Source organism: Manis pentadactyla, chromosome 3 (assembly GCF_030020395.1).
Source record: "Manis pentadactyla isolate mManPen7 chromosome 3, mManPen7.hap1, whole genome shotgun sequence".
Taxonomy (NCBI): domain Eukaryota; kingdom Metazoa; phylum Chordata; class Mammalia; order Pholidota; family Manidae; genus Manis; species Manis pentadactyla.
The window spans coordinates 217,908,203-217,933,982 of NC_080021.1; the positions used below are offsets into that span (position 1 = coordinate 217,908,203).

Genomic DNA, 25,780 nt, shown 5'->3' on the forward strand with positions numbered 1-25,780 from the left:
GGGTGTCCTCGAAACTGTTTCCCCTCGCCCTTCGCGACCGAGTCCCGGCTCTTCTGTCCAGCCAGCAGAGGAGGCGCGGTTTCTGGACAGGCAGCGCCTTGGCCACCTGGCAGGGCTAGGTCGCCTAGCAACGGCGGGGTCCTTCGTGGCTCCGCGGCGCTCCGGGCCTGCGGGGAGTGAACTGCTGCGGCGGGTGCAGGGGGCCGGCGGCGACGGTGCGAGGTGCGGCAACGCAACGGCGACGCGGGGTTGGCGAGCGCGGGCACCCGGCCTCTACATCTGAGGAGAGATGAACACTGCCGACAAGGCCCGGATGGGGCCTGCGGCCGACGGGTCTGCGCCGCCCGAGGAGGAGGAGGGCGAGGAGGGCGGGAAGGAGCGGGCGGCGGACGCGGTCCCCGGGCCCAGCGCCGCTTTCCGTCTCCTGGTTACTCGGCGAGAGCCGGCCGTGAAGCTTCAGTATGCAGTGAGCGGATTGGAGCCGCTGGCCTGGTCCGAGGACCACCGCGTGTCCGTGTCCACGGCCCGCAGCATCGCCGTGCTGGAGCTCATCTGCGATGTGCACAACCCGGGCCAGGACCTGGTCATCCACCGCACCTCGGTGCCAGCCCCTCTCAACAGCTGCCTTCTCAAAGTAAGTCATCCCGGGGCCTCAGCCCTGGGGTCTCCTCCTGCGGCCGCGTCACTGGTCTCGGGGGGGATTCCCCTCTCACCCAGCGCCTAGGGCTAAATGACTAGCGTCGCTGTAGTTTTAAACACACACAAAAACGCTTGCTGCCGTTTGTTTGCCCCGAGTTTCCTGGATCATCCACCCGCTTCCGACACACATGTATCCTAGGAGGCCCGTCGGAGCCAGGTCCTTCCTTCGCCCCTGCGTCTGGCCAGCTGCAGGAGCAGATACTCCCTGTCGAGCTTTCTGAGGCTCCACCCCCTGCTGACCCAGCCCCAGAGCTGCCTCTGCAGTTGCTTCTATTGTTTGGGACCTACTCCCTGATGCCCTTGGTTGGCATTGTTTACTGTGATGTGCCCTCCTCTTGCGCCTCTTTTGCTTTGGAGAAGCATAAGAAATTTCGGTCCGTTCCGTTATCTTAACTATTTCCGGGACTTTATTATGAACGGTCCTTGCTTCTCTCATCTTGGGCAGCTGGGCAAATACCGAATCACGCGGTTTGTTCTCTAGTTTTTCTTTAATAGCTAAAAATCTTTAGGATGTAGAATGAAAAATACAGCCTCTGTAATAAATGCAGTTCTTAAACTTCAAGTCCAAGGTCTCTGTAGATTTAGAGCTTTCAGCTTCATGTAAACTAAGTTTACCTTCAGAACTTCAGGGTTCCTGAAGTCTAAACTCCTTTAATATCACCATTTTCAACTTCACCTTTCTTAAGTGGTAAATTATATTATTCATCATTAGTGGTTTAGAAGTATAAAAATTTTCTCTAGTTCCTTTATAGATCTGTATGCATATATGTGGCCTATTAAAGTGTATATTCACTCACTCAATAGATACTGAATATCACTGTGTATCATCTAGACACTGATCTAAGTTTTGGAAGTCAATGTACAGAACAGTCCCTGCCCTCATGGAGGCTGCATTCTTCGGCAAGTCAGAGCAAATAATAATGCTGTCAGTGGTAAGTGCTGTAGAGACCTGTATCCATCCATATTCAGAGAATGTATGTGAAGTTTTTTTAAACCCATATTCTGCACAGCCATTTTAAATATGAATCAGGAGTTACACATAGGGTGCAGGGAGCCCACACCACAAAGCATACTTTTAAGTCAAGTTTTGAACGACAGTTTGATGCTGAATTAGGTCATTGGTAACTTGTATGGCTAACCCTTCTACGATCTTGGAGAAAATATAAAATTGGTTCAAGGATAAATAAATAAGATAGATGATAATATGGTGAGATTGTGAAACACGCAGGGAGGGAGGCAGAAGAAGGGGGCCTGAAAGGGCGTGTGCTCTGCCAAAAGGGAACTACTGTTTCTGAGGATATTCATATTCTCATGAACTAGAGAAAACTTTAAGTGTGTGTGTCAGTATGGTAGAGATTTAAGAAAGAATAGTGAGGAGAGGTGCTTGTATCAGGAATGTTATGTGGTGGTGAATCTGCAGTCCTAAAGGAAGGGTTTTTTGGCTTGTAAGAGGAAGGGAAGAAGGGGTCCTCCAGGTGGTAGGAATAAGATAAGAAGTTGGCATTTGCATATGTATTTAAGCCAATGACCTTACTTACTGTTGTTTAATTAGTGATGGATCAACAGATGAGGTCTTCTAGAGGACCGGAGAAAGTGAGATGAGGCCAGTTTGGGAACTTTGAAGGTTAATCTGAGGAAGTTGGCTTCGATCTAGGAGGCCCTAAGGTGCTATTACAATTTTCATAAGCAGGGATTGACATGGTATGGTTCAAGAATGTGAATCTGTCTGGATTAGAGGCAAGATGATGATTATTGGGGTTGGTATGAAATAGAGGTTAAGAGATTGAGCTTTAGACTGCTGCATGGTGGCACAGATGATGTGGGCGGCAGTGGACACCCAGGGCTTCTGAGAGCTCACCCAGGGTCCTGGCTGGTTGTTTGGGGGGCGGGTGCCTGGTCCCACTGGAGATCAGGGGCGGAGGATACAGAAAGAAGGACGGAAGAAGCAGGGGGAGAGGGGAGAAAAGGAAGACTACTTTTTAAAAGCCCAAGTTACAGTCAATAAAATTACTGGCTAAAAAAAAAGAGATTGGGTTTGAGCACAAGATAGCAAAATAGATAATAAAACCTTTTTGGGAGATTAAATTAAATACATATATACATATGGATACACACACACAGTCGATACAGTTCTGGCACGCTGTAAATGCTTGAGGTAAAAAATGCAGACAAACAGGCATGAAGGAATATCTGGATTAATTCTGTGGCTGTGGACAGGAAGGTTTCCACAGTATGCTGATAAAAATTCCACTCTGTCATGGGGTGCACAACTGTCTAACAAGTAATAGGGAATCTTTATATATATCTCTCATAATTGATAGCTTGCCTGAAATTAATTAATGGCATCTTCCCCTTGTGTACTGTTCTTTGGTATGCACATCACACAAGGCATCAATCAGTTCGCAGTCCTGCAATGCTAGGCCTGCCTGGTGAATGAATGCTGAGTTGTCCCTGCAATTCTAAAAGAGGCCTCTATGGGTAAAACTGCGGTGTACTGGTAGGAATGTAAAGAAGTCTGTATTAGCAGAACTTGGATGGCTCTACCCATCAGCAGTCTCTGGGGATATAAATCAGCTCCATGCTGGCCAGCTTGCCTTTGCTCTTCACACGAAGGATGGACATCCTGCAGCCTGGGTGGCAGTGGTAGTGTGTAGCACTGCTGGGAGGCTACACGCTAAACCTCTCTGAAGCTTTTGCTGTATGATTCTGTTATTTAGGTTACGAATTTCTTTGGGGAAAATATGTAGTTTTCTAATAGTTCAAATATTACCCACTATTTACAAGTTAATGTCCTGGGCACTGAGGTTATGTGATAAGAAGGTGAATGATATAAATATGAAAAGCAACAACATTGTGATTTAAGAATAATTTTTGCAATTTTTCTTCCTATTAGATTACTGGTTCAGTGAATCTAGTTGTACAGTTACAAATTCTGATAGTATATGTACAACTAATTTTATCATGTACCAATTGCTAGGAGCATTAGAAAGTATTCTTCCATCCACTACATTAAGTTAAATAACTATCATCTGTCTTTGGAATTATCCTGTCCTCAAGAAGCTTCCTGTCCCATAGCTTCAAATGTGTTTCTGCTTGTTAGGTACTTAACCGAGTACATAGCTATTAGTGGCAATAATAGACAACTGGAAACAGGATGGTATATAACTAAAATGATTGGCTAGGAACGGACCTCTGGCTGCTGAACTGGACTCTTAGTGGTGTATGCTCCTTGGGTGTCTTGAATATTTTCAGTTTGTTAACTAGTTTTGTGATATGGAGAGCTGGGGGGAGGTGCAATAGGCTCATTCAAACATGTATTAGAAATTCACAAAACTTCTCCAGTGGCTGAGATCCATGCTGCTCTCCCTCCTATCAAGAATTCTTCTCATAAGGAATGAACTAAGGGTTGCTCCTCTAGCTTCCTTTATTAAATTCTGTGCTGCTGTTTTGGGATACAAAGCCTCAAAGTTTACTTTTAATTCTATAGTAGCTTTTATCTGTAGCAAATTTACCTATACTAAGGATTATTGCTTGGTTTATAGTATTACAGTATTTGGTGAATAATTTTATATCTACCCTTCATTTAGTGGACAACCTTTTATCTACCCTGCATTTTATATACTTTTATTAAGTCTTACTAACATTTGTTTAATCCTGAGAGTATTAATAAATTATCATAGCTAGTGTTGATTGAACACTTAATAGATGTTTTACATATATTGGCTTATTTAACCTTCCAAACTCTGTGAGACATGTATTGTTAGTTCTTGTTTATAAGTGAGGAAATTACAGCTGGAAGATCAAAGCAATTCGTGCGGCATCTCAGAGCTAGTATGTGATCGGCCAGAATTGGACCCAGAGTCTGGCACCATAGCACAGATTTTCAGTCATTATTCTGTGCTTCATTTGTCATATTTCAAATTTTATTTACGCATACAAAGCTCTAGGCTTTGGTTAGCTTTACTAACCGGCTAGCCTGCTACACCTCCATTTGAGTATCCAAGGGACTGTTTTAAGGGTTTTTCTAAGATCAAAATATAGTGTCTCAAACATCATTTCCAGAGTACTTCAGGATGTTAAAGGATGCCTTTCCCCCGAAAAAATGGTTGTTTAAAAAAGAAGTTTAGATACCTCTGGCTAAATAAGTCTCCACAGTAACTCCTTAGGACACTTAACATGCTCCTGTGGCCCTTCGAGGGAGGCTGGCTTACGTGCATTCCCAAAACTACTTGGCCATGAAACTCTTCTTCAAGGGACGGTTCAGGGGAGTAGTATTCTGTGAACACACTTTCGGAAAAGTTAGTAATCAAACTCATTTGTTGGACATTTTATCTACCTTTCATTTTATATGCTTATTTATTATGTCATCCACCAGTTTCAGCAGGAAAGAGCGTAGATTCTTCCAGTTTTCCTATGCCTTTTTTTAATGATCCCTGCTGTCTATGCAATCCATTCTTCTGTTATACACTGGGGGATTTTATTCCCTATCAGGCTCAGTGGTCTGTGTTTTTGGTTCTCTGCTTGCCATTTGGGAGGTACTTGAGAACTGTTTATCGCACTCTGGTTTTCTGACGTTGCCAGCCATCCAGGGCTTACTGAGGGCTGTAGTCGGTGGTTCTGAGTGCAGCGTCTTCCAACTTCTGGGTTCTCGAATGTAATTCCTCTGCGCTTGGGGACTTAACCTCATTGAAAAGGACTTACTGTATCCGTACCTGTCTGGCTTGAAATCCTTTTTAATCATGCTTGTTCTACCCTTTTCAGTTTGAAGATCGGCCTGTATGTAAAAGGAGATTGACCTTGAAAGGTTCTGCTTTCTTTCTGTTATCCATTTCTCTAAAGAGAGGGGTCAAGGCCTTTTTTTAATCCTGCTTCCAACATATCAGAAACCATATTTTAGTTGACCTCTGTATTTTGGGCATTAGCCTTCCTGGCTATTTCTTTTGGCCATTTCTCTCTTCCTCTGTCTTAAATAGCTCTTTAAAATCTGTCAGATTTAAAGAGGTCACCATCATACAATGAGGCTAAATAAATAGCACTGCTGATACATGTCACAAACTTGGAGGAGGGTTGCTGAATGAAGCTAGAAAGATGTCAGAAGGCCTCTCAGAGAACTAGACCTAGTAGGATGGATGGGATTTAGGTGGGAGGGAAGAGGATCCTGGGCAAGGGAGCCAAGGAAGGCAGACGGGAAGGCTTAGGGAAGGGCAGGCAGTCTAGTTGGAGTGGACATTATAGAAACGGTGGGCAGAGCAGTTGGAGTTGGCTTTCAGTGTACTTGGTAAATGAAATTTCAGGTAGAAAACTTAAAACTTAAACCTAGCATTTGCATCACAAAGATACTGTAAAACCCAAATAGATCTAATTGTATCAGAGTTGTATATAGATAGGTATTATCGTGAATTTGTAACAAGTTTATTGTTTTATGTCTAGTTCTGCTAGATGCCCTGTTGACTCTTAAGAATCAAATACATCTCTATTATCACTATTGGTTAGTAGTTTCAAGAAGACTGAGAACCAAGCTATGAATAATGACAACACTAAGTCTTGCCCTTTAAAAAAAAACTGTGATATCTTTAGTAAATCATCATTTAGTTTTAGATGTGTACTTGATCTCTTCAGTGCTTGTCACACCCAAATTAACAGAATACAAAAAATGAATCAATTAATATATGCTAAGTAATATAAATATATTTCTCTTAGAGTAAAATATTTATCTGATAGTTTTTATATTTCTTATTTTCAGGTTGGCTCAAAAACAGAAGTTGCTGAGTGTAAGGAGAAATTTGCCACTTCTAAGGACCCCACAGTCAGTCAGACTTTCATGTTGGACAGGGTGTTCAACCCTGAGGGGAAGGCTTTGCCACCAATGAGAGGATTCAAATACACTAGCTGGTCCCCCATGGGTTGTGATGCTAATGGCAGGTGCCTCTTGGCGGCTCTGACCATGGACAATCGCCTGACTGTCCAGGCCAACCTCAACAGACTGCAGTGGGTCCAGCTGGTTGATCTGACTGAGATTTATGGAGAACGTCTTAATGAGACCGGTTACAGGCTCTTTAAAAACGAGGCCCCAGGAGGGACTCTGGGGGATTTTGCTGAGTTTCAGAGGAGATACAGCATGCAGACACCAGTCCGAATGGAGTGGTCAGGCGTCTGCACCACGCAGCAGGTACGGCACAACAACGAGTGCCGGGATGTGGGCAGTGTGCTCCTGGCCGTCCTCTTCGAGAACGGCAACATTGCTGTGTGGCAGTTTCAGCTCCCGTTTGTAGGAAAGGAATCCATCTCTTCGTGCAACACAATTGAATCAGGAATCAGCTCTCCTAGCGTTTTGTTTTGGTGGGAATACGAGCACAGTAATCGGAAAATGAGTGGCCTTATTGTGGGGAGTGCATTTGGACCTGTAAAGATACTTCCTGTCAATGTCAAAGCAGTTAAAGGCTACTTCACTTTAAGGCAGCCTGTTGTCTTATGGAAAGAAATGGACCAGTTGCCCGTGCACAGCATTAAATGTGTGCCACTGTATCACCCTTACCAGAAGTGCAGTTGTAGCTTAGTGGTGGCTGCAAGAGGATCCTATGTGTTCTGGTGTCTTCTTCTGATCTCCAAGGCAGGTCTGAATGTTCACAATTCGCATGTCACAGGCCTCCACTCACTGCCAATTGTCTCCATGACCGCAGACAAACAGAATGGGACGGTGTATACTTGTTCCAGCGATGGGAAGGTGAGGCAGCTGATTCCCATTTTCACAGATGTCGCGTTAAAGTTTGAACACCAGTTGATTAAACTCTCAGACGTGTTTGGCTCAGTGAGGACACATGGGATAGCAGTGAGCCCCTGCGGTGCTTACCTGGCCGTCATCACCACCGAGGGCATGGTCAGCGGCCTCCATCCTGTTAACAAAAACTACCAGGTCCAGTTTGTCACTCTCAAGACCTTTGAAGAGGCAGCTGCTCAGCTCCTAGAATCTTCAGTTCAGAATCTCTTTAAACAGGTAGATTTAATAGACCTACTACGCTGGAAGATTTTAAAAGATAAGCATATCCCTCAGTTTTTACAGGAAGCTTTGGAAAAAAAGATTGAAAGCAGTGGGGCCACCTATTTTTGGCGTTTCAAACTTTTCCTCCTGAGGATTTTGTATCAGTCAATGCAGAAAACCCCTTCGGAGGCCTTGTGGAAGCCCACCCTTGAGGACTCGAAAATCTTAGTAGCAGACTCGCCTGGGCTGGGCAATGCTGAGGATGACCAGCAAGAAGAAGGCTCTTCTTCCAAACAAGCGAGTAAGCAAGGCCTTCACGAGAGGAGCAAAGAAGGTGACCCAGAGGATGCCCCGGAGGACTCGCTCACCCAGTGCGGCGAGGGAGGCCGGGAGCCAATGGAAGAGAAGCTCCTTGAAATCCAAGGGAAGATCGAAGCCGCGGAGATGCACTTGGCCAGGGAGCACATGAAGCGGGTGCTGGGGGAAGTGTACCTGCACACCTGGATCACAGAGAACACCGGCATCCCCACCAGGGGCCTCTGCAACTTCCTGATGTCGGATGAAGAGCGTGACGACAGAACAGCCCGGGTAGGTGTTTGTCAGCAAAAACGCCGGAACAGTGGGAACTCTGCCTGCTCTGTGACAGAGAAATGGACGGCGTTGAGTTCCTGCAGCCCAGCTTTCGCTCTGATATTTTTAGGTAGTTGGTCAGCATGAGGTGCGGGAGAATAGACAGGAAGCACAGGTCGACGCGGAGGACATTCACATCCCGTGCAGAATAGTTCATGCCTCCTCCCGCTGTGGCCTTGGTTTGTGAGATGAGGTCCCCAGGCTGTGGATGAGCTGGAGGAGGCTGCCCGGGGCGGAATGGTGTGTGACTGAGCAGTCACTGCAGGTGGAGTGTGACACCGGGCTCCCTCCCCTGCCTGTTTGCAAGGGGGCTGTGGGGGCGGGCAGGTGGCCAGAATCCACTCCAGTTGAAAGGACTTGAGGGGGTCTTCGGACTTAGTCAAGAAGGGCATATAAGTAACCAGGTTTTTACTCATATGTTGTTGTTGTTCACAAAAACTGGTCATAATCTTTATTTACGGTGTTGTTGTTCACAAAAACTGGTCATAGAACAGTCTTAAGGTGTTATCCAGCATGTATTCACAGAATTTACGTTCCTTGACAGAACACCAGGGTTCCGAGCTTGGAGAAATGCTACATGCTGTACACTCCACCTAAAGATTCTCAGGGTTCTGAGAGCTCCTGCAGAAAGGAAACCATTGTTAATCAGGGACCTGTCTTTGAGCTAATAGCTGCGAAAATCCTGGAGAACTTGTGTTTCAAGGAATATACTCTATACTAAAATACTGAAAACCACAAAAGCCTGCGTTCCTTTTTACTTGAAAGATTGACAGTCATTAAGTATATCTTATTTAAAATATTAATTGAAAGCAGTAAATTCAGATATCTTCATGCCTAATGTTAAACCATTGCATTTTTAAATTTTTTCTTATTTTGGTATCATTAATATAAAATTACATGAGCAACACTGGTTACTAGATTTCCCCCATTATCAAGTCCCCCCCACATACCCCATTACAGTCACTGTCCATCAGCGCAGTAAGATGCTATAGAATCACTACTTGTCTTCTCTGTGCTATACTGCCTTTCCCGTGCCCCCTCCTACGTTATGTGTGCTAATCCTAATGCCCCTTATTCCCCTTCTCCCTCCCTTCACTCCCACCCTCCCCAGTCCCTTTCCCTTTGGTAACTGTTAGTCCATTCTTGGGTTCTGTGAGTCTGCTGCTGTTTTGTTCCTTCAGTTTTTCTTTGGTCTTATACTCCACAGATGAGTGAAGTCATTTGGTACTTGTCTTTCTCTGCCTGGCTTATTTCACTGAGCATAATATCCTCCAGCTCCATCCATGTCGTTGCAAATGGTAGGATTTGTTTTCTTCTTATGGCTGAATAATATTCCATTGTGTATATGTACCACACCTTCTTTATCCATTCATCTGCTGATGGACACTTAGGTTGCTTCCATTTCTTGGCTATTGTAAATAGTGCTGCAATAAACATAGGGGTGCATATGTCTTTTTCAAACTGGGCTGCTGCATTTTTAGGGTAAATTCCTAAGAGTGGAATTCCTGGGACAAATGGTATTTCTATTTTGAGTTTTTTGAGGAACCTCCCTACTGCTTTCCACAATAGTTGAACTAATTTATATTCCCACCAGCCGTGTAGGAGGGTTCCCCTTTCTCTGCATCCTCTCCAGCATTTGTTGTTCCTATTCTGTTCTATGCTGGCCATCCTAACGGGTGTGAGGTGATATCTCATTGTGCTTTTAATTTGCATTTTTCTTATGATTAGCAATGTGGAGCATCTTTTCATGTGCCCGTTGGCCATCTGAATTTCTTCCTTGGTGAAGTGTCTGTTCAGATCCTCTGCTCATTTTTTAATTGGCTTATTTGCTTTTTGTGTGTTGTTATTGGATATGTCATTTATGAATATATTCTCCCACACTGTAGGATGCTTTTTTCTTCTACTGATGGTGTCCTTTGCTGTACAGAAGCTTTTTAGTTTGATGTAGTTCCACATGTTCATTTTTGCTTTTATTTCCCTTGCCTGTGGAGATATGTTCATGAAGAAGTTGTTCATGTTTATATTCAAGAGATTTTTGCCTATGTTTTCTTCTAAGAGTTTTATGGTTTCATGACTTACATTCAGGTCTTTGATCCATTTCAAGTTTACTTTTGTATATGGAGTTAGACAATGATCCAGTTTCATTCTCTTACCTGTAGCTGTCCAGTTTTGCCAACACCAGCTGTTGAAGAGTCTGTCATTTCCCCATTGTATATCCATGGCTCCTTTATCATATATTAATTGACCATATATGCTTAGATTAACATCTGGACTCTTTATTCTGTTCCACTGTTCTATGGGTCTGTTCTTGTGCCAAAACCATTGCATTTTTAGAAGTTACTTGTTGCATTTTCTTGTTGGAGTGTGTTTGTGTTAGAAAATCCCTGTAACTTCAGCTCATAGGATGTTTGCAGTAATCTCAAGAGTGGTTAAGATGTGCTGTTCATGTAACTGACTATTCATCTTTGAAAGTCGACTTTCAGAATTTTTTCCTGTTGTCTAAAGTATGTGGAAGAGGTTTCTGGTTATCATTGTTTCTTAGGACCTAGCAGGGGTATTATAAAGAGTTAGTGAAATATTAACAAAAACAATTTGGAAAATATGTAATGGAAGTTGGTTGGTAATGGTTTAGTATAATTGTCCTTGTCCGGATGCTGAGTAGCCTGGGAGGCTGTGTTTAGCATAGTTATGTGTTTCCAACAGAGCCATTTTAAAGAACGGGAGATTGTACCTCTGCCCATCCACGGCAACTAGGTTTTGATGGAGAACAATGCATTTCATGTTAAAAATCCCACCGTATATCTAAAATGAATCTTCAAAACTAGTGCACTGACTTACTAGTAACTGTAAATTGTCTCTGAGATTCTCAGCTGGTATACTGGTAGTTAACGACCAGAAAGTTTTCATAATCACCTCCTGGCCCCAGGATCTTTAGGCACTTTTCTTCTAGTTGTTCTTGCTCGTGGAATTTTAATACCACAGAAAATATTGTATATCTCTTTATGTGCTGTCTATATCTGTTGCACATAAAAAGGGTAAAAACATTTTGTCCCCAAGAACCAATATTTGCCACCCTTGGAACCACTGTTACCCCCGTTGAGAATGTATGAGCCAAACAAACACAGTTGGCCTTGATGATCAAGGCTGGTGAGCAGAAACAGAAATACTTCCCCATGTAAAATGTGAGTGCATCTCCACTGGAGGAATTCTGAGCAGATTCCTTCACTATAACACTATCAGGGTGTTGGCCTGTCTAGAAATGAGGGCAGAGATGGTTGTCCCTGCTCTAAGGCTCTATGAAATAGAATTCTTAAGGCTAAAAAACAAAAAGGACAAAAGTTAATGGACTTTAAACTCGTATAGTATATGCAGAGTAGATAAGACACCCTTCTGAGCTATTAAGATACTCTTCAAAACTTCAGTTTTCCTTCCATGGTTATAGTTCACCCGGTTGTCACAGGGTCCCTGAATGAATTGATTTTACTTAGCCAGTTCCACAAGTTGAAGGTGTAGCTTTTTTACATTCCAGACAGTATGCTCGGCCTATGTGGAAGTGCAAACCTCCCGTCTTGTCCATGATCCTGCATATTTTTCATTCCCCTGTGTCAGTAGGTTTTTTCACAGGAATCCTGAACTCACCACTAAACATTGCCGACCGCTTTGTCTCACTAGGTGCTCATTGGACACATCTCCAAGAAGATGAACAAACAGACCTTCCCCGAGCACTGTAGTTTGTGTAAAGAGATCCTGCCGTTCACAGATCGCAAACAGGCAGTCTGCTCCAATGGCCACATTTGGCTCCGGTAAGCCATTTTCAGTTTTGTACAGCACAACCCATTATAAAGTATTGAGCCAAAATATATGTCCATGCCATTAGGTCGGAGAAAAGCTGCTATTGTAAAACTGTGGGCTTTTCTCATCCGTCTGACTTAAGCAAGACACCCTTTAAAGACAGTGTTTTACTGCTTGATATGTATATAGGTGTTTCTTCATTTTGGTAATACTATTTTCCTTTGAAGGAGCATTAAATTTTTAAAGATTAGTATTACAAATATAATACCTGTTGAAGTTAATGGAATATAAAAGTGCCTGTGTACACTCTGTAACTTATAATGGAGGGTAGAAGGCCTCCTCCTCCTCTGCCCTCAGTCTCACTTGGAAGGAACCAAAGTGGGGCCGCCCTCACTTTCTGGCCCCCTGAGCTGCGTCACGCTCCCTGCGCTCCACCTCCCTTGTTTGCCTGGTCCTGGTAGGTGCTCAGTGACTAGTCACTGGATGGAGTTGACCCTGGGAACATTTGTTCCATGTCCCTTCTTGTTTTGCACCATTAATTTTGTTTTCTGTATCCTTCAGGTTTTCCCCATCATACTGTCAGGTTCTTGAAGACAGTGCTTACACCTAATCTTAAAAATCACTACAAAAATATTAAAATATAATACATGATCAGTTTTTTTTAACATATCAAAAATTCAAAGTACAGTCAAGTATAGACAGATTAAATTCTTTCCCAGTGCTGCAAACAAGGCCCAAAAAGGAGCTTCAGTGACTGGATTGGAAGCTCTGCATCTCTTGGCCTAGTTTGCTTTATTAAGTGTGGATCCGGCCAGCCTGGAGTGCAGAGGGACACGTTATTGCTGTGAATTTGTGAACTCTTCTGGCTGTACTTGGTTAATGGTGGTTTTAGGATGACCCTCAACTCTGTGCTGCTTTTCAGGTGTTGCTAGAACTGATGATACAGTCAATTTTCTTTTAGGTGCTTCCTAACCTACCAGTCCTGCCAGAGTTTGATATACAGAAGGTGTTTGCTCCATGACAGCATTGCCCGCCATCCGGCCCCGGAAGGTGAATGCTTTCCCGGCCCTGGGAGGGTGCGGTCGGGCTCCCCCCTGCTTAGTCTCAGGCTCCCAGGGAGGTGAGCGGGCTCGTTCTGCTCTTTACAGTAGTGTCATGAATCAACAGCTAACTTAAAATTGATAATGGAACTGTGTCATATTAAAGTACATACTGCATTTTAATATCTGAGTAAGACTGCAGTTGCTTTTCTGTCACTGCAAACGAATGTCAGAGCCTGTTTTAGATGGCATACGTAGATTATACTTGAAACTTGAGCAGAGCCAGTGTAGCAGAGCCATGCTAGGATGTGCACTTGGAGTTGTTCTTCCGAGGGCCATGATGGAATGTTTTCATCGTTGGTCGATATTCTCTCCTGATAGCCTGAGTGACAAAGCTGACTTTTCAGAGATAACAAGTTGGAAATAAGATCGTAGGCATAAGCAGAGAACTAGTGATTTAAATAGCCACACGAATGTCAAATTTATGATCCGAGGTTCATTAACATCACACTCTGACCAAATAAGCTAATCAGACATAAGTGTTTTCAATGATCTAAATGTCTGGGGGGGAATTCATGGTCTCCGTTAAACAGAAAACATTCTACATAAAACCAAACTTGTATTCTTGAGTTTTGCTCTAAACTGCCTGAAGCTCTCCAGTTCTGAGAAGTTGGTGTGTTGGCAGCTTGTGTTCTGTCTTAACTTTTTATTATAGGAAATGCAATCACATATAAAAGTAGAGAGAAGAGTATGATATACCCTTTTGTACCTGCCACGGTAGCTTCAAAATTTGCCAGCTTGTAGCCTTTTGTGATCCATCCCTCACCTGCTTCCCTCCTGTTGGGCTGTTCTGGAACAAAATATTGGGAACTTTTAGTACTCACTGCAACTGAGAATTGGTGTACTATTGAGAGAAAAAATCAGGGAAAGGTTAAAACAAATTTAAAAAAACAAACACACCTGCCAGCTGACATTGAGCTGAGCCACATACAGCTTTTGGGAAGAAAAATAATCTATGGGATCATGGGAACAGTAGTAGAGCATTTCGCAGACCAGGGAAGTTTTTTAAAAGGGGTAGGTGTTGACCCACTGTTGCCACTGGGTCATTAAAAAATTTACTATTCCTGTAATTTTACAAAAGAGGACGTTGTAGCCTCTCAGAACAAAGTACAGGCCTTTCTTTTAATTGAATAAGTTGAGATTTATGAAACATTCATTCCCCTTATTTTGCCATTTCATCACAGAGGGATGAAAATTTCATTACATACTTAGCTTTGGGAACCACAGATTTAGTTCAGCCTTGTTTAGACTGTTAGAGTGAGGTGCTCTGTCCAGGCACAGAGCTGGGACCAGAAAGCCACTGCGGTCTACCGTGTGGCTGCCTTTTCTGAAGCTAACGCTCAATACTATTTGTCTTCCTTTTGCAGATCCTGACTGGATTAAGAGGCTACTGAAAAGCCCCTGCCCTTTCTGTGATTCTCCTGTCTTCTAAATGTCAGTGGTGGGAAGAGGGAAAGGACGTGTGTCCTGCTGCAGGAGATACCCTGTAGTCTGGAGAGAGAGGGTGCGCCGGGGTAAGCCCGGCCTCCTCAAGTGGAGAGGCATGCGTCATGATTGGAAATAGGGTCCTGGCAACTCGTTTTTGAAGTGCATCCTCCATCTCCAGGGACTAAAGGATATCTTTAAAATGACTGAATACAGAGACTATAGGTCATTTGGAGATGAATGTTAGTCCCTCCAACCCCACTCCTTACCCAATAAGGAACACTTATTTTTCAAGTGTCTTGACTGAAGCAGTTTGAACAAAAAGAACGCCCCATTGTTTCTTGGAACAGAATGACCCTCCTAGAGAGTTTGGACAAGGGCCTTGTTGGGCTGAGATAGGCTCTCGTCCTTGCCTTGGTCTGGAACTGCCTGGTGGCTCCAGAGAGCTTCAATCACCTAGTACGTGGCAGGCAGTGTGCCAACAAACATTAAAAGTGTCTAAAATTAATTCAGGGGCCTGATGGTTTGCTCTCAACAAATACCACAGATTTGTATCCCACCATACTTGTTTTTCATGCCTATTGAAAACATTTTCATAAAATTCTTGTTTTTAAGAGTTGAACCCAAGACTAAAGTTGGTTTTAATGTGTCAAAAGATCAGGTGATTCTTACAAGTCAGTAATTGTGACTTACTTTTAAAGGTCTCCTATGTCAGCAGGTTTCCCACAGCAACTCCTTGATGTGTATAAAGATGTCAAGTTCCACTTCACCTGTGCCACATCCCTGCTTCACACTCAACTGTAGTCACCTAGATGGGTTATCTGTACATAGAAGGAAAAGAATAGTTTCTCCTTTAATGTTAAGTTAAAACTTCTAGTATTTTTCATGTTGATACTTCCAGTCAATTCGCCAGCATAGGAGTGTGCATGGCGTCTATCTAGAGATTCCAGGGAGGAGACAGGCAGCTCAGAAGTACAGACTTGAGCTCCGGTGTTCCAACTGTGTGCAGCTCGGTTGACCAGAGCCTGGGCATTTCTTCTCTGCAAAGATCCTTGGTACTTACAGGTCTGCTTCCATGGGCTATTCAGAGATGTTAGACCTTAATTGGTCTTAAAACTTAAAGTAAAAAACAGACACTCTGAAATTGCAGTGTTCTTGGATTGTTGAAATAAGTGTCCTAAGGATTGGTGCTAATCTACAGGACTGTAATGCGCACATCTTGATACGGTGCATATTTCTGGGAAGTTGGATGAGAAATACAAAATGTGAAATTCTAACTCCTATTACTGCTATCTTTATTGCATTTATTCCAACATTTATTCCTGCTTTTATTTCATATCCTTTGTGGAAGACATTTTATCCTCACTTTAGAAACACTTGAAATTTGGATAACACTGTAACAGAAACCACACACCACTGGGTGCCCCCCGTCCTCCCCCTTCTGTCCATTTGTAGTGGAGACAAGATTCCTTAAGAAGCTCTTCCAAACAGTCTGCTTTGAAATGTCTTTTGTTTCCTATTCAAATTTTTGTTTTCTCTTCTGTGTTTGCTTGAGTCTTGTGTTTATCTTTCTGATCGTAGTGGTAATTTCAGCAATCGTTTTATCCAGAATTTAGGGTCCAGCATGTGAAGTAATTTTCAATAAAGAGAACCAGGCGAGCAGCATTAAAATCATGAATAACAACTCAGAAGGTTGTTTGTGGTCATTTGTGCTGTCGCTGCAAATATAACAGTAAACACTGATACTGTGTCAAGAATCATTGCAGGTTTTGTGATCATGGTATGCTTAGTTTCACTCTCTGTTCCCAGAGTCAGTAGTTGATCTTTTCTTATTGGGGAATTTTGTGTTGCTGCCTTTTAAAACTTACATTAAGTTCTTATTTGAAGCAGCTGTGCATTTGGGGGAACCTGTAACTCTTAGGAGTTAACGAAAAGGGATCTGCGAAATTATTTTGTACGTCTGCATAGGAATAAGTATGGCAACTCTTTCGCTAGAGCGTGGCTTTTCTCTGCAGGGGGCTAGGCCCAGTGACGTTAAGAACGAAACCCGGGTGACATCTCAAGCCCAAGTTTCTGCACATGAGTAGGGTGGCCCTACCCCCTTCTCCCCCCCAACCCCCATCGTGGAGGTTAATCACCGACCTGCGAGAGCAGATTTCAGCTAAGGCAGCATCATGAACCCAGTCCACTTCTGAGATCAGTGCGGTCAGCATACATGACGCTAGAGTTTGGTCAGTGGGACCTTGGGAAAGAGGAGGAGTGACACCAGGAATCGCAGACTTGGCTGCTTCCCCCAGAATAGATTTATCACTCTCTCTGTACCTCCTAAAATTTGCCTGATCTATTTAATGGATTTCAAGTTTATTTCAGCTGTCACTGTAACAACCGTGGCAGGGATGGCAGATGTCATGTTGCTGCACCACATTAAGGTGCAGAGCACAGATTCTATACAGTTAGACCTTTGCAGCTACAACACTTGCATTTTGGGAGTCTGATATCCACACCTGGTTCCCATTTTCTCTGCCTAGAGTTAATTTGTCCTTATTATTCTAGATAAGAAATCGATAGCTTGTTAGGCATGATATTCATTCTGAAATCCTCGTGTCTGTCCACCACCCAGACTTTAAGCAGTCTCTACCTAGTATTCTATCTGCCAAGACTACCAATTATTTTTCAGTGTCAGAAGTTATTAGAACCACTGGTGAAGCCCATGGCTGAGGGTGACATTTTTCTGCTTCTCCCTCTAAAAAGTTTCTGAGAAAGTTAATGTTGAAGCATGTGGATTGGATCTGTTGGCAAGTTTCACAGGTTAATTAGGTTAAAAGGTATTAGTTAAGTATTAAAATACGTTGTAATTATAATGTATCAGCTAAGCCATAGAAGAAATTTTGATGCTTACAGTGCTTGTTCCGGGGACTCATGCTGCTGGCTTTACAGAGCACCTGCTCGTCTTGCCACAGTCACACTGCTTTGGAGTTCGGCGAGTGGCTGCAGCCAGGAACCAGCATCACTGGTCCACGTCCGCAGGGGCTGTGTGGCCTCTCTGCCCCGACCTCTCTCTTTCCTTCCTGGAGAGATCCTCTTGATTCCCATGCCTCCACTTCTGTCTGCTTCAGGACACAGTCAGAGCTAACAGAGTTCGTGTTTGAGAGAAAAACAGATTAGTGATAAAGTTTCAAAAAACTAAATCACGTAGTAGGCCTCTCTTCCTAGAAAAAACTGTTGAACAGGAATTGTTCTCTCTAAAAGTAAGTGTCAGGTGTTGGTGAGCTACCTGGTTCTCTTCAGAATTCTCCATCACACTCCTGCCAGAGCTGAGGGACTCCCGGCTGGGCTGTGGGCTAGAGGGGGCTAGATTTCAGCTCCTGGCCGCCCGCCCACACCTCTCCCCAAGCCGATACTCTTGACAAGCAAAAATTCTGGTTAACGCTAAGCTGAATGGGTTATATTCAAAGTCAGCAGGTCTAAATTTTTTAAAGGAAAAACATATTCTGCCTTTTCTTTCTGTTTAGAGACTGGGCAGCAAATAGCCAGATAGGTAAATGAATCTCTTTATAGGTAGCCCATCACAGACTGTTGGGAGAGTCTGCACAGCTTCCGTAACTGAGCAGGGATCTATCTTTGTGCTCATGCCACCCCCCTGCGTGCTGCTGGGGTGCAGCGGGGCCGTAAACTGCAGTGTCTCAGGAACCTAACCTTTCCTCTCAAGGTCGTCAGATTTCAAAACGCCTCTAAAGGCCTACCTGAAGTCAGTTGTTTTCATTTTAGTATTAGTGGAAGTATCATTTGGCAGCTCCAAGCAGAATTTTAGATTTATGTCTCAAGTCTCATAGTTATTAAATTTTGCCCTTTCTGGAAGCTAAAAAGTTTTAGAGTTAGGATCATCATGTCTAACACATCTGCTGTTCAAATTGGTTGTAGGACATGTGAAATTTGTCCTTAAGTCAAATTGCAGAAAATAGAGTTGCTTCTGATGTGAAGTGCCGAGCATCGCTAGCCTGCTGAGAGAGCAGGGTTTCTGGAAGGCTGTGAACTCGTTCCGGTGGCGCAGACGTAAGTCAGGAACAGGACTTCACTAAGCGGCTGAGGCCGGCGTGTAGGATGCGGCTGTCCGTCTGCGTATGCAGTTTTAAGACAAGGCTGGTTCTGAAAACTTGCTGTGGAAATCAATAAATTTAACTGGGGAATGACTGTCTATAAAGATGTTCTGGAAAGAAAATCCTTTTGGTATAAGAATATTTCTCCCCTGACCTGTTTAGCCAATTAGGTGATTCATCTTTTCTTGCATTTTCTTTGTGTTGTGCTTTGTGGGGGACAATAAAAATCTGAGGCCCTAGTCAGTGAGTTCACTTAGAGCAATGTTACGTGTTTGCCAGCGTGGTGTCTATTCATTCATTCCAGGCTTGGGGGGAGCTGGAGAAAGGGAAGGGTGGTCCTCCTGCTGACACAGTGAAGGGAAGGCACCGGCGTTCCAGTTGGACTATTGCAAGTAGGTGGGGTGGAATGACATTTCAGAACTCTACATCTTAATGTTTATTTCTGATCTCAAAATGTGTTTACCTCACTACCCCAAAATCCTGTGACTTTCATAAAGTTCCTACAGAGAAGTTGGGTTGAATGATGTAACAGGCTGTGGCTTTGAGGCATTTCCGTTTTACACTTGGCTAACAGGCTGGTAGGATTTAGGGTGCTTTGTGTTGGTTTGCTACTAAAGCAGAATTAAATGCAAAAATGAATTCGGTCTTTTTCAAGACTTTGACTCAGACTTGTACTTCAAGGTGTGACAGTAACTTGAGTATCAAACTTGTTTATACAGAAATAAGACTGCACCGAGAACTCTGTTGTGTGCAGTGTCCAAGCCTTTATGTTTACCCAGGGCCTGTGCTATTCTTTGTGCTCGACTTTCCATTATTTATATGTTTACATGTGACAGTTTTTTGAAATAAAACAAACAGACATCTAAACACTTCGCAGTCACAGAAAGATGGTCCTTAAACCCTTCTCTCTGACTGGGCAGTAGGCCTTAGACTCCTAGTGTTTAAATAAAACCTTTACAAATGCTAACACCTTTGGCTTGGGGTGCCCCCCAACCAGAAAAACTGGCTGCTTCTCTCCATTGTAGGCGTGTACATAGTGCTTATGATTAGACTGTAAGCTCCTCGAGGGCAGGAACTGTGTTTCATCGGTGGTTCCTGCAGCACCTAGTGTAAAGTGCCTTGCACAGAGTAGGTGCTCACGGTGCTGAGAATGAGTGAGCAACTTCCTTCTGTCTTGACCATAAAGCACAGTTCGCTTTTCCAGTGCATTCAAAACTGCAAAGAACTAATGACCGGAAGAGGGCCAAATTCTCTCTTGGGTTTGAGGCAGGCTCTGTCCTTAGCACGGTATAGCCGTCTTTTCCTGAAGGTAGTATACCAGTGTGCTGGGCTTTTACTTAATATTAGGGCAGAGGTTTCTGGGGAAAGTTTGACATGGAGAAGATAGAGAAAATGAAACGGAAAATTTGGAGAGTGTTTGTCAATATCCAGCCCTGTGGGGCAGTCCTACCTTAGTTATTACTAAATAAAGGGATAACAGGTCCTCTGATTCTTACCAGTTAGCTGGTAGGCCAATTTTCCAGTTAATGAAAGATCACTGGTTTTTAGCTTTTTCCATTTTGGATTCCCCTCAATTGCTCATATGATTCTAGTACTTAAGAGTCTAATGAAGTTGCTGTGAGTATCCAGTGCTGTACATAATGGCAGTTTTGTAAATGTGAAATAACCTCAGTATGTCATGTTTTATATGCAGAGCCACTAGTAGTATTATCTTGGCCACTTTTCTATTCAAAATAAATATATTGCAGAATTACTTGTATATTGTGTGCGTATTTTTATCAGGTTCATGTGGCTTGTGGTGAAGCTTGGCCTCTTTAGGCCTGACAAGCACCAGCAAGGTTGGTGATGCCCAGGCGCGAGCAGGGGGGCAGAGCTGTGTGTGGTACAGAGACAGCCACCACCTTACTCAGAGGCAATACAATGCGTCTTTGTTCCAGAAAAAGGAGGAGACCTGTGAGGGGACATATCATAGAGCTCCTGTAGCGTGTTAGAGCGCGTTCCTAACAGTGCGGGTAAACAGCATCTGCTGATTCCTTGCAGGAAGTCAAACATAACCATGTAATTCAGACACATGCCCCTGCTGAGAGCAACCAGAAAAGCTCCGGAAGCACCAAATAGGAGAAAAGGGCGAGTGACACACCTACAGCTATGACAGTGACACTACCAAAAATCAAGAGAAAAAGGTTAAAAAAGGTTACCTTAAAAGGAGCAGTGATAAGACCTCCAGATGAGCTCTCGACAGAAATGGCGCACGAGGAGGCCGCGACAGGGTGCTCTCAAGGTGCAGAAACAGTAACCACCAGCCAAGGACTCCGGACTTAACAGGATGTCCTTTAGGAATGAAAGCAAGACATTTTCAGACCAGTAAAAATGGAAAATAATGTATCCCCAGACCAGAACTGAAGGGAATTCCAAATACCAGATGGAAGGAAGTTCAGGGAAGCGGCAAAGAAGCAAGAGCACCGAAAGTGGGCACAGACCGGCCACACAGGACAAACGCCCTGGGAGGCTCTGCAGTAACTGCCCACAAGTCAGGAGGCGGGATGCTTAGGCCCTTGCCTTATCTAGGAACAGGGAAAACTAATCCATATTAGACTGTGCTAATAAAGTCTGTAGAATAATCCAAAGGCAAGAAAGGAGAAAAACAGGCTAGAGAAGGAAACATAATAAGAATGGATTTAAAAGTAGAGTGCTGATTACATTAAATGTAAATAAGCAGGTGGCCCAAATTGAAGACTGTCAGGCTGATTTAAAAAACTACACCCTGTTGCTTGTAAGTGATATAGGCAAAACACAAGGATACAGAAAGCTTTAAAGGATGGAAAGGTACACTGAACAAACCCTAATCAAAAGGTAGATCTCTGGTGATGTTCCCCAACCTTCATGCCATCATTGCCATGTCATTGTCCTACATACATTATAAACCCAACATGCAAAGTGATTTTGTTTTAAACAGCCACTTGCCTTAGCTCAGGCAGTCATAACAAAATACTATAGACTGCTGGCTCAAAAACATTCATGTCTCACACTTCTGGAGGCTGGGACGTCCAAGAGGAAGGTGCTGAGGGGGTAGGTTTCATTCTGAGACGTCTCCTGGCTTGTCAATGGCCACCCTCTCGCTGTGTGCTCATGTGACCACCTTGTGGGTGAGCAGGGAGAGAGCAGGACCTGTGCCTCTCTACTTAGAAGGGTGCTAGACCTAACTTGAGGGCCCCACCCCCATGACCTCAGCTGGTCAGTCACCCCCAAAGGCCCTACCTCCAGCTACCATCACACTGGGGGTAAAGACCTCAACATAGGAATTCAAGGCACACACACCTTCGGTCCATAGCACTGGTGCTCCCCATTCCTTCCTGGAGAGCCAAGTTCCCACTTGGTGTCATTCTCGTACCAGGGCCACTCTGGCCCTTACTTACCGTGGTGCTGCTCTGCTGGGACCGATTCTCTCCGCTTCTTTGATCTGACAAATGTATTTAGACCTCCTTTGAAAAAAAAAAAAAGGAGGAAAAACTGGTTTATATACAGTATTTTTTCTTTTTCTCCACTTCATCTTTGGAGAATATTTTCACAGGATATAGTGGAAATTATGTAATTTACATTAAAGTGTATTTTATATACTCAGATAAGTTTAGTTATAATTTATATTACAAAGGTACAGAAGTTGTGAATTGTTATATTTATGTAATAATATGTATTTTATGTACATATATATATATATATACACACACTCCCCCACCAGCACGTTAAAAATTTAATTCCATTGTCTTCTGGCCTCTGTTTTAAGTCATTCTCCACCCGTGTGTGGCGTCTCTCTCCCACTGGCTGCAGCCAAGGCCTGAGCTTGTCCCCGCTCTCATCGTCCTGCAGTAACTGCTGTCTGCGGCACAGCGCGGGCCAGCAGCTGCTTCCTGCCTGGATCGGTCTCTGCCCCGGCCCTCCTGGGCCCTGGCGGCCCGCTCAGTGCGGCCCAGCAGCTGGGGAAGCTAAGGCGCCGGGCCTGCTCAGCACAGCCCACGGGGGCAGGGTCTGGTCTGAGCGCTCCCCGCACTTCCCGGCCTCCCTCCCATGAGGAGCCACCTCCTCAGAGCGGTGACCTGCCGTGACCACCACTGCAAGGCTCCCCCCACTTCCCGGCCTCACTTCACCTTCTTTGGATCACCTCCCAGATAAACCAAAGCCCTCATTTCCGTCTGCTCTGGGGACACTGGTACCCAAGTGCCCTGGAGGGTATCCCCCTCAGGTGGGAGTCTGCACCAGGGCCACTCGCCAGGTGGTCAGCAAGCAGCACCGGTGGGCCGCCTGGGGGCTGCAAGGGAGCCTGAAGACATTGCCGCCTCCTAGACCAGAATCAGGTTTCCGGTGAGGACTCGGAGATCGGGGGCAGAGCCTTGAAAATGCCGACTCCCGTCGGCCAGCAGATGGTTCCCTCCCGACAGGACAGCAGCTCCTGGAGAGCGGGCTCGAGGCCTGCTTCCTCCTCGGGGTCTGCTCGGGCTTCCCCCCACTCCCTCTCCGTCAGCCCGCAGGGCCTCCCACCGGGGCAGGGTGGTCCCTGGCACAGGAGGACGCTGCAAACTGGCCACAGCCGCAGGCCCTGAGCTGGCACAAGCCAGAGCATTGGGGCGAAAAAAGGGGACAGACAGCAGGGGTTGGGCAGGGGGGTCTTACCGCTGTAGAAGTGCTCTGGGACACAGGCGAGGCCACCTGGACAGGGCCCTGTGTAACTACGGAGTCCACTGAGGCCCAAAAACATTCCGGAGCCAGACGGTGGCCTGAGCTGCACCGTTCCCACACGCCACACAAGCCTGCTGCCCTGCCAGCTGGCCTCGCTTCCCAGAGAGACCAGGCACACCCTTCCAGGTGAAGCCAACAGGTGGGCGCTGCAGTCAGAAGCCCCACGGTGGCTGTCCCCTAGGCTGGGACTGACGAGAGTTTCTGCCAAGGAATCGGAATTAGATTCCAGAATCGCCGACACCGGGTGGCAGTGGCCCAACTGCTCGGGGATTGGGGACTATACTGACCACAGCAGCAGGCTTTGTGGTAGGAACTAATAGACCACCAGGGTATGTTTTATTTTAACCAACAATGATTAAAATGGGGTCAGTGGGCTTGAAACTCCACCCTGCGGCCGTTGCCCCAATTCCAGATTCCTATCTGGAATGACAAACTTAGCACTGTGTCTTGCCAATGGGTTTCAGCCCTGGGCAAGTTCGCTATGGATTCAGTGTGACCAAAGAAATGGCAGTAGAACGTTTTTGGGGTGAAAGGGTTATACCCAACTTTATTTCCAGGTGGCAGGTCAGTCACTAAAATCCCATTCACTCAGAGCGAGTCTGTATGCAGCAAGCCAGTCTCTGCCTCTGGGCCTCTCTGTTCGCACAGCCGTCCCACACAGCCGTCCTCTGGGCCTCTGTCCTCGGTGCTGCCACCACTCCAGCCTCTGCTCTGCTCTCCTGCAGCCTTGCAGCCCCGCCACCGTGTCGTGCCCAGAGCACTGGGCGGAGCTCTTTATAGAGAGTCAACAGCCATGTATTGCCCCCAGGTGTGCAGGGAGCTAGTCAACCAGGGCCAGGTGAATCCTGGCCACAGGAACTCTCGTTTTATCCACACACTGTTTCTCTGACCCGGGGAGAAAGGGCCAAGCGGAATTCCCTGAAACTGCTGCTGCCAGCCTGGATGCAAAGCAGAAGCAATACTGCAGGCCAGGTGGCGATGACGATCAATGTTACCCTGAAGACACAAAAGTGGTGGTGCTGGGCGCCCAGGAATCAGAGGTGACTCAGCCCAGCTCTTGCCCTCCGGCTCTCTGGCTCTGATTCTCAGGGCTCTGCCCTCGTCTGCATTTGAGCATCATCCTCAGGCTGCCAGCAGGAATGTGCACCTGCTGATCCTAAATTGTTTCTCTCAATAGCACCCAAGCCGGGCTGCCTGTGAGAAGGCGAGGCTCCGCAGGGCGTCAAGAGGCGGGCTCTTAGAATCTGCAAGGTGAACGAGCTCCTCAGGTGCCTCTCACACGTTTGTTAACTCACCTGCAGTCTCTTACGCTATACCACTCACTAGCAGGTGACCCCGGTGTTTTTCCACATGGCGGTGCCCTTTCCGGCCCTGCTGGTCTGAAGGAGTTTTTACATTATTGCCAGCCTAGGAGTGTGGAACACTATCCTGTTACTGTTGCATTTCCCCAGTTCCCATATTAAAATCTCTCCTGCCTGCTCCCAGAGCCCCCGGGCACACCCCCAGACTCACCCTAATCACACCACTGTGCCCATGAACCTTGTCTGACCCCCCTGCAAAAAGAGATGAGCATGCTGGCAAGGCCTAGGGATGTTTCATGGGGCCCAAGGACAGAGATGGGTCTCAGGAGCCATCAGAAATCAGACAGTCTGTCTTCTCTCATCTTTCTGCCATTGTCTTTGGAAAACAGAAGCTTTATAGTGGCAGAAATTCTGTTCCTTTTTTCTCTGCTAAGTCCCTGGTGCTGGGCACATAATAGGCACTCAGCAAACACTTGTGGAGTGAATGAAGTGGGTACATGCCTGATGACTTGCATTGCGGCACTGTGCTGCGCACGGGCCAGACTCCGGATATCCTCTCCTTCCTGCAAGCAGCGGGAAGAGACTGACCAGCTGCCCTCTGATCTTTTCCCAAGTACCTGGGAGAGAGAAGGTGATTGGCTCAGCTTGCAGCAGCCAGAGGTGTGGGCTCATCAGCGGCAGCCAGGTATAGGGTTCCGCAGGAGAGACTCCTGGGGAGGCTGCCAGGGGTAGACAGGCAGGGACCCCAAAGGGGCCTCTGCACACCATCTGGATGTCCCACCGCCAGAGGGGTGGGGCAGGGAGGGGACAGTGCAAACAGACATCCACCAGGGTGACACGCTGGGAGCAGAGGGAGTTTGTGGTGACAACTATAAAAGAGGTTGGAATGAATCACGTGCTTTAATGATGATAACATCGGAGTGATTTGTTCTCTTTCAAGTTACCACCGTTAATCAGACTTCCGAGGTTAACTTCAAGTGCTGCCGCTGATCTGGAAATTAAGGCGTTTGCCCTGCAGCCAGG

The 25,780-nt window shown here is 45.4% G+C and overlaps 1 protein-coding gene and 2 long non-coding RNA genes across 4 annotated transcripts; 1 reads left to right on the top strand and 2 right to left on the bottom strand.

Annotated features, from left to right (window-relative positions):
• Window positions 1-257: 257 nt before the first annotated feature.
• On the top strand, window positions 258-20,481 carry GTF3C4 (general transcription factor IIIC subunit 4). Of its 2 annotated transcripts, XM_057499164.1 has the most exons (5): window positions 258-634; window positions 6,443-8,266; window positions 11,981-12,111; window positions 13,062-13,150; window positions 14,568-20,481. In XM_057499164.1, exons 1-5 carry the CDS (start codon window positions 290-292, stop codon window positions 14,630-14,632), a joined length of 2,454 nt encoding a protein of 817 aa, XP_057355147.1. In that variant the 5' UTR covers window positions 258-289; the 3' UTR covers window positions 14,633-20,481. The 2 variants fall into 2 exon arrangements, with proteins under 2 accessions (XP_057355147.1, XP_036769359.1); XM_036913464.2 differs by lacking the exon at window positions 14,568-20,481 and having other exon boundaries at window positions 13,062-14,546.
• Window positions 8,346-17,589, bottom strand: LOC118926521 (uncharacterized). Its single transcript, XR_008996676.1, has 3 exons — window positions 17,525-17,589; window positions 15,319-15,446; window positions 8,346-8,929 (listed from the first exon to the last, which is right to left on the bottom strand). It is a non-coding gene; the product is annotated as an uncharacterized LOC118926521 (long non-coding RNA).
• On the bottom strand, window positions 17,654-22,171 carry LOC130683060 (uncharacterized). Its single transcript, XR_008996675.1, has 3 exons — window positions 22,039-22,171; window positions 20,921-21,053; window positions 17,654-17,754 (listed from the first exon to the last, which is right to left on the bottom strand). It is a non-coding gene; the product is annotated as an uncharacterized LOC130683060 (long non-coding RNA).
• Between the last annotated feature and the right edge of the window lie 3,609 nt (window positions 22,172-25,780).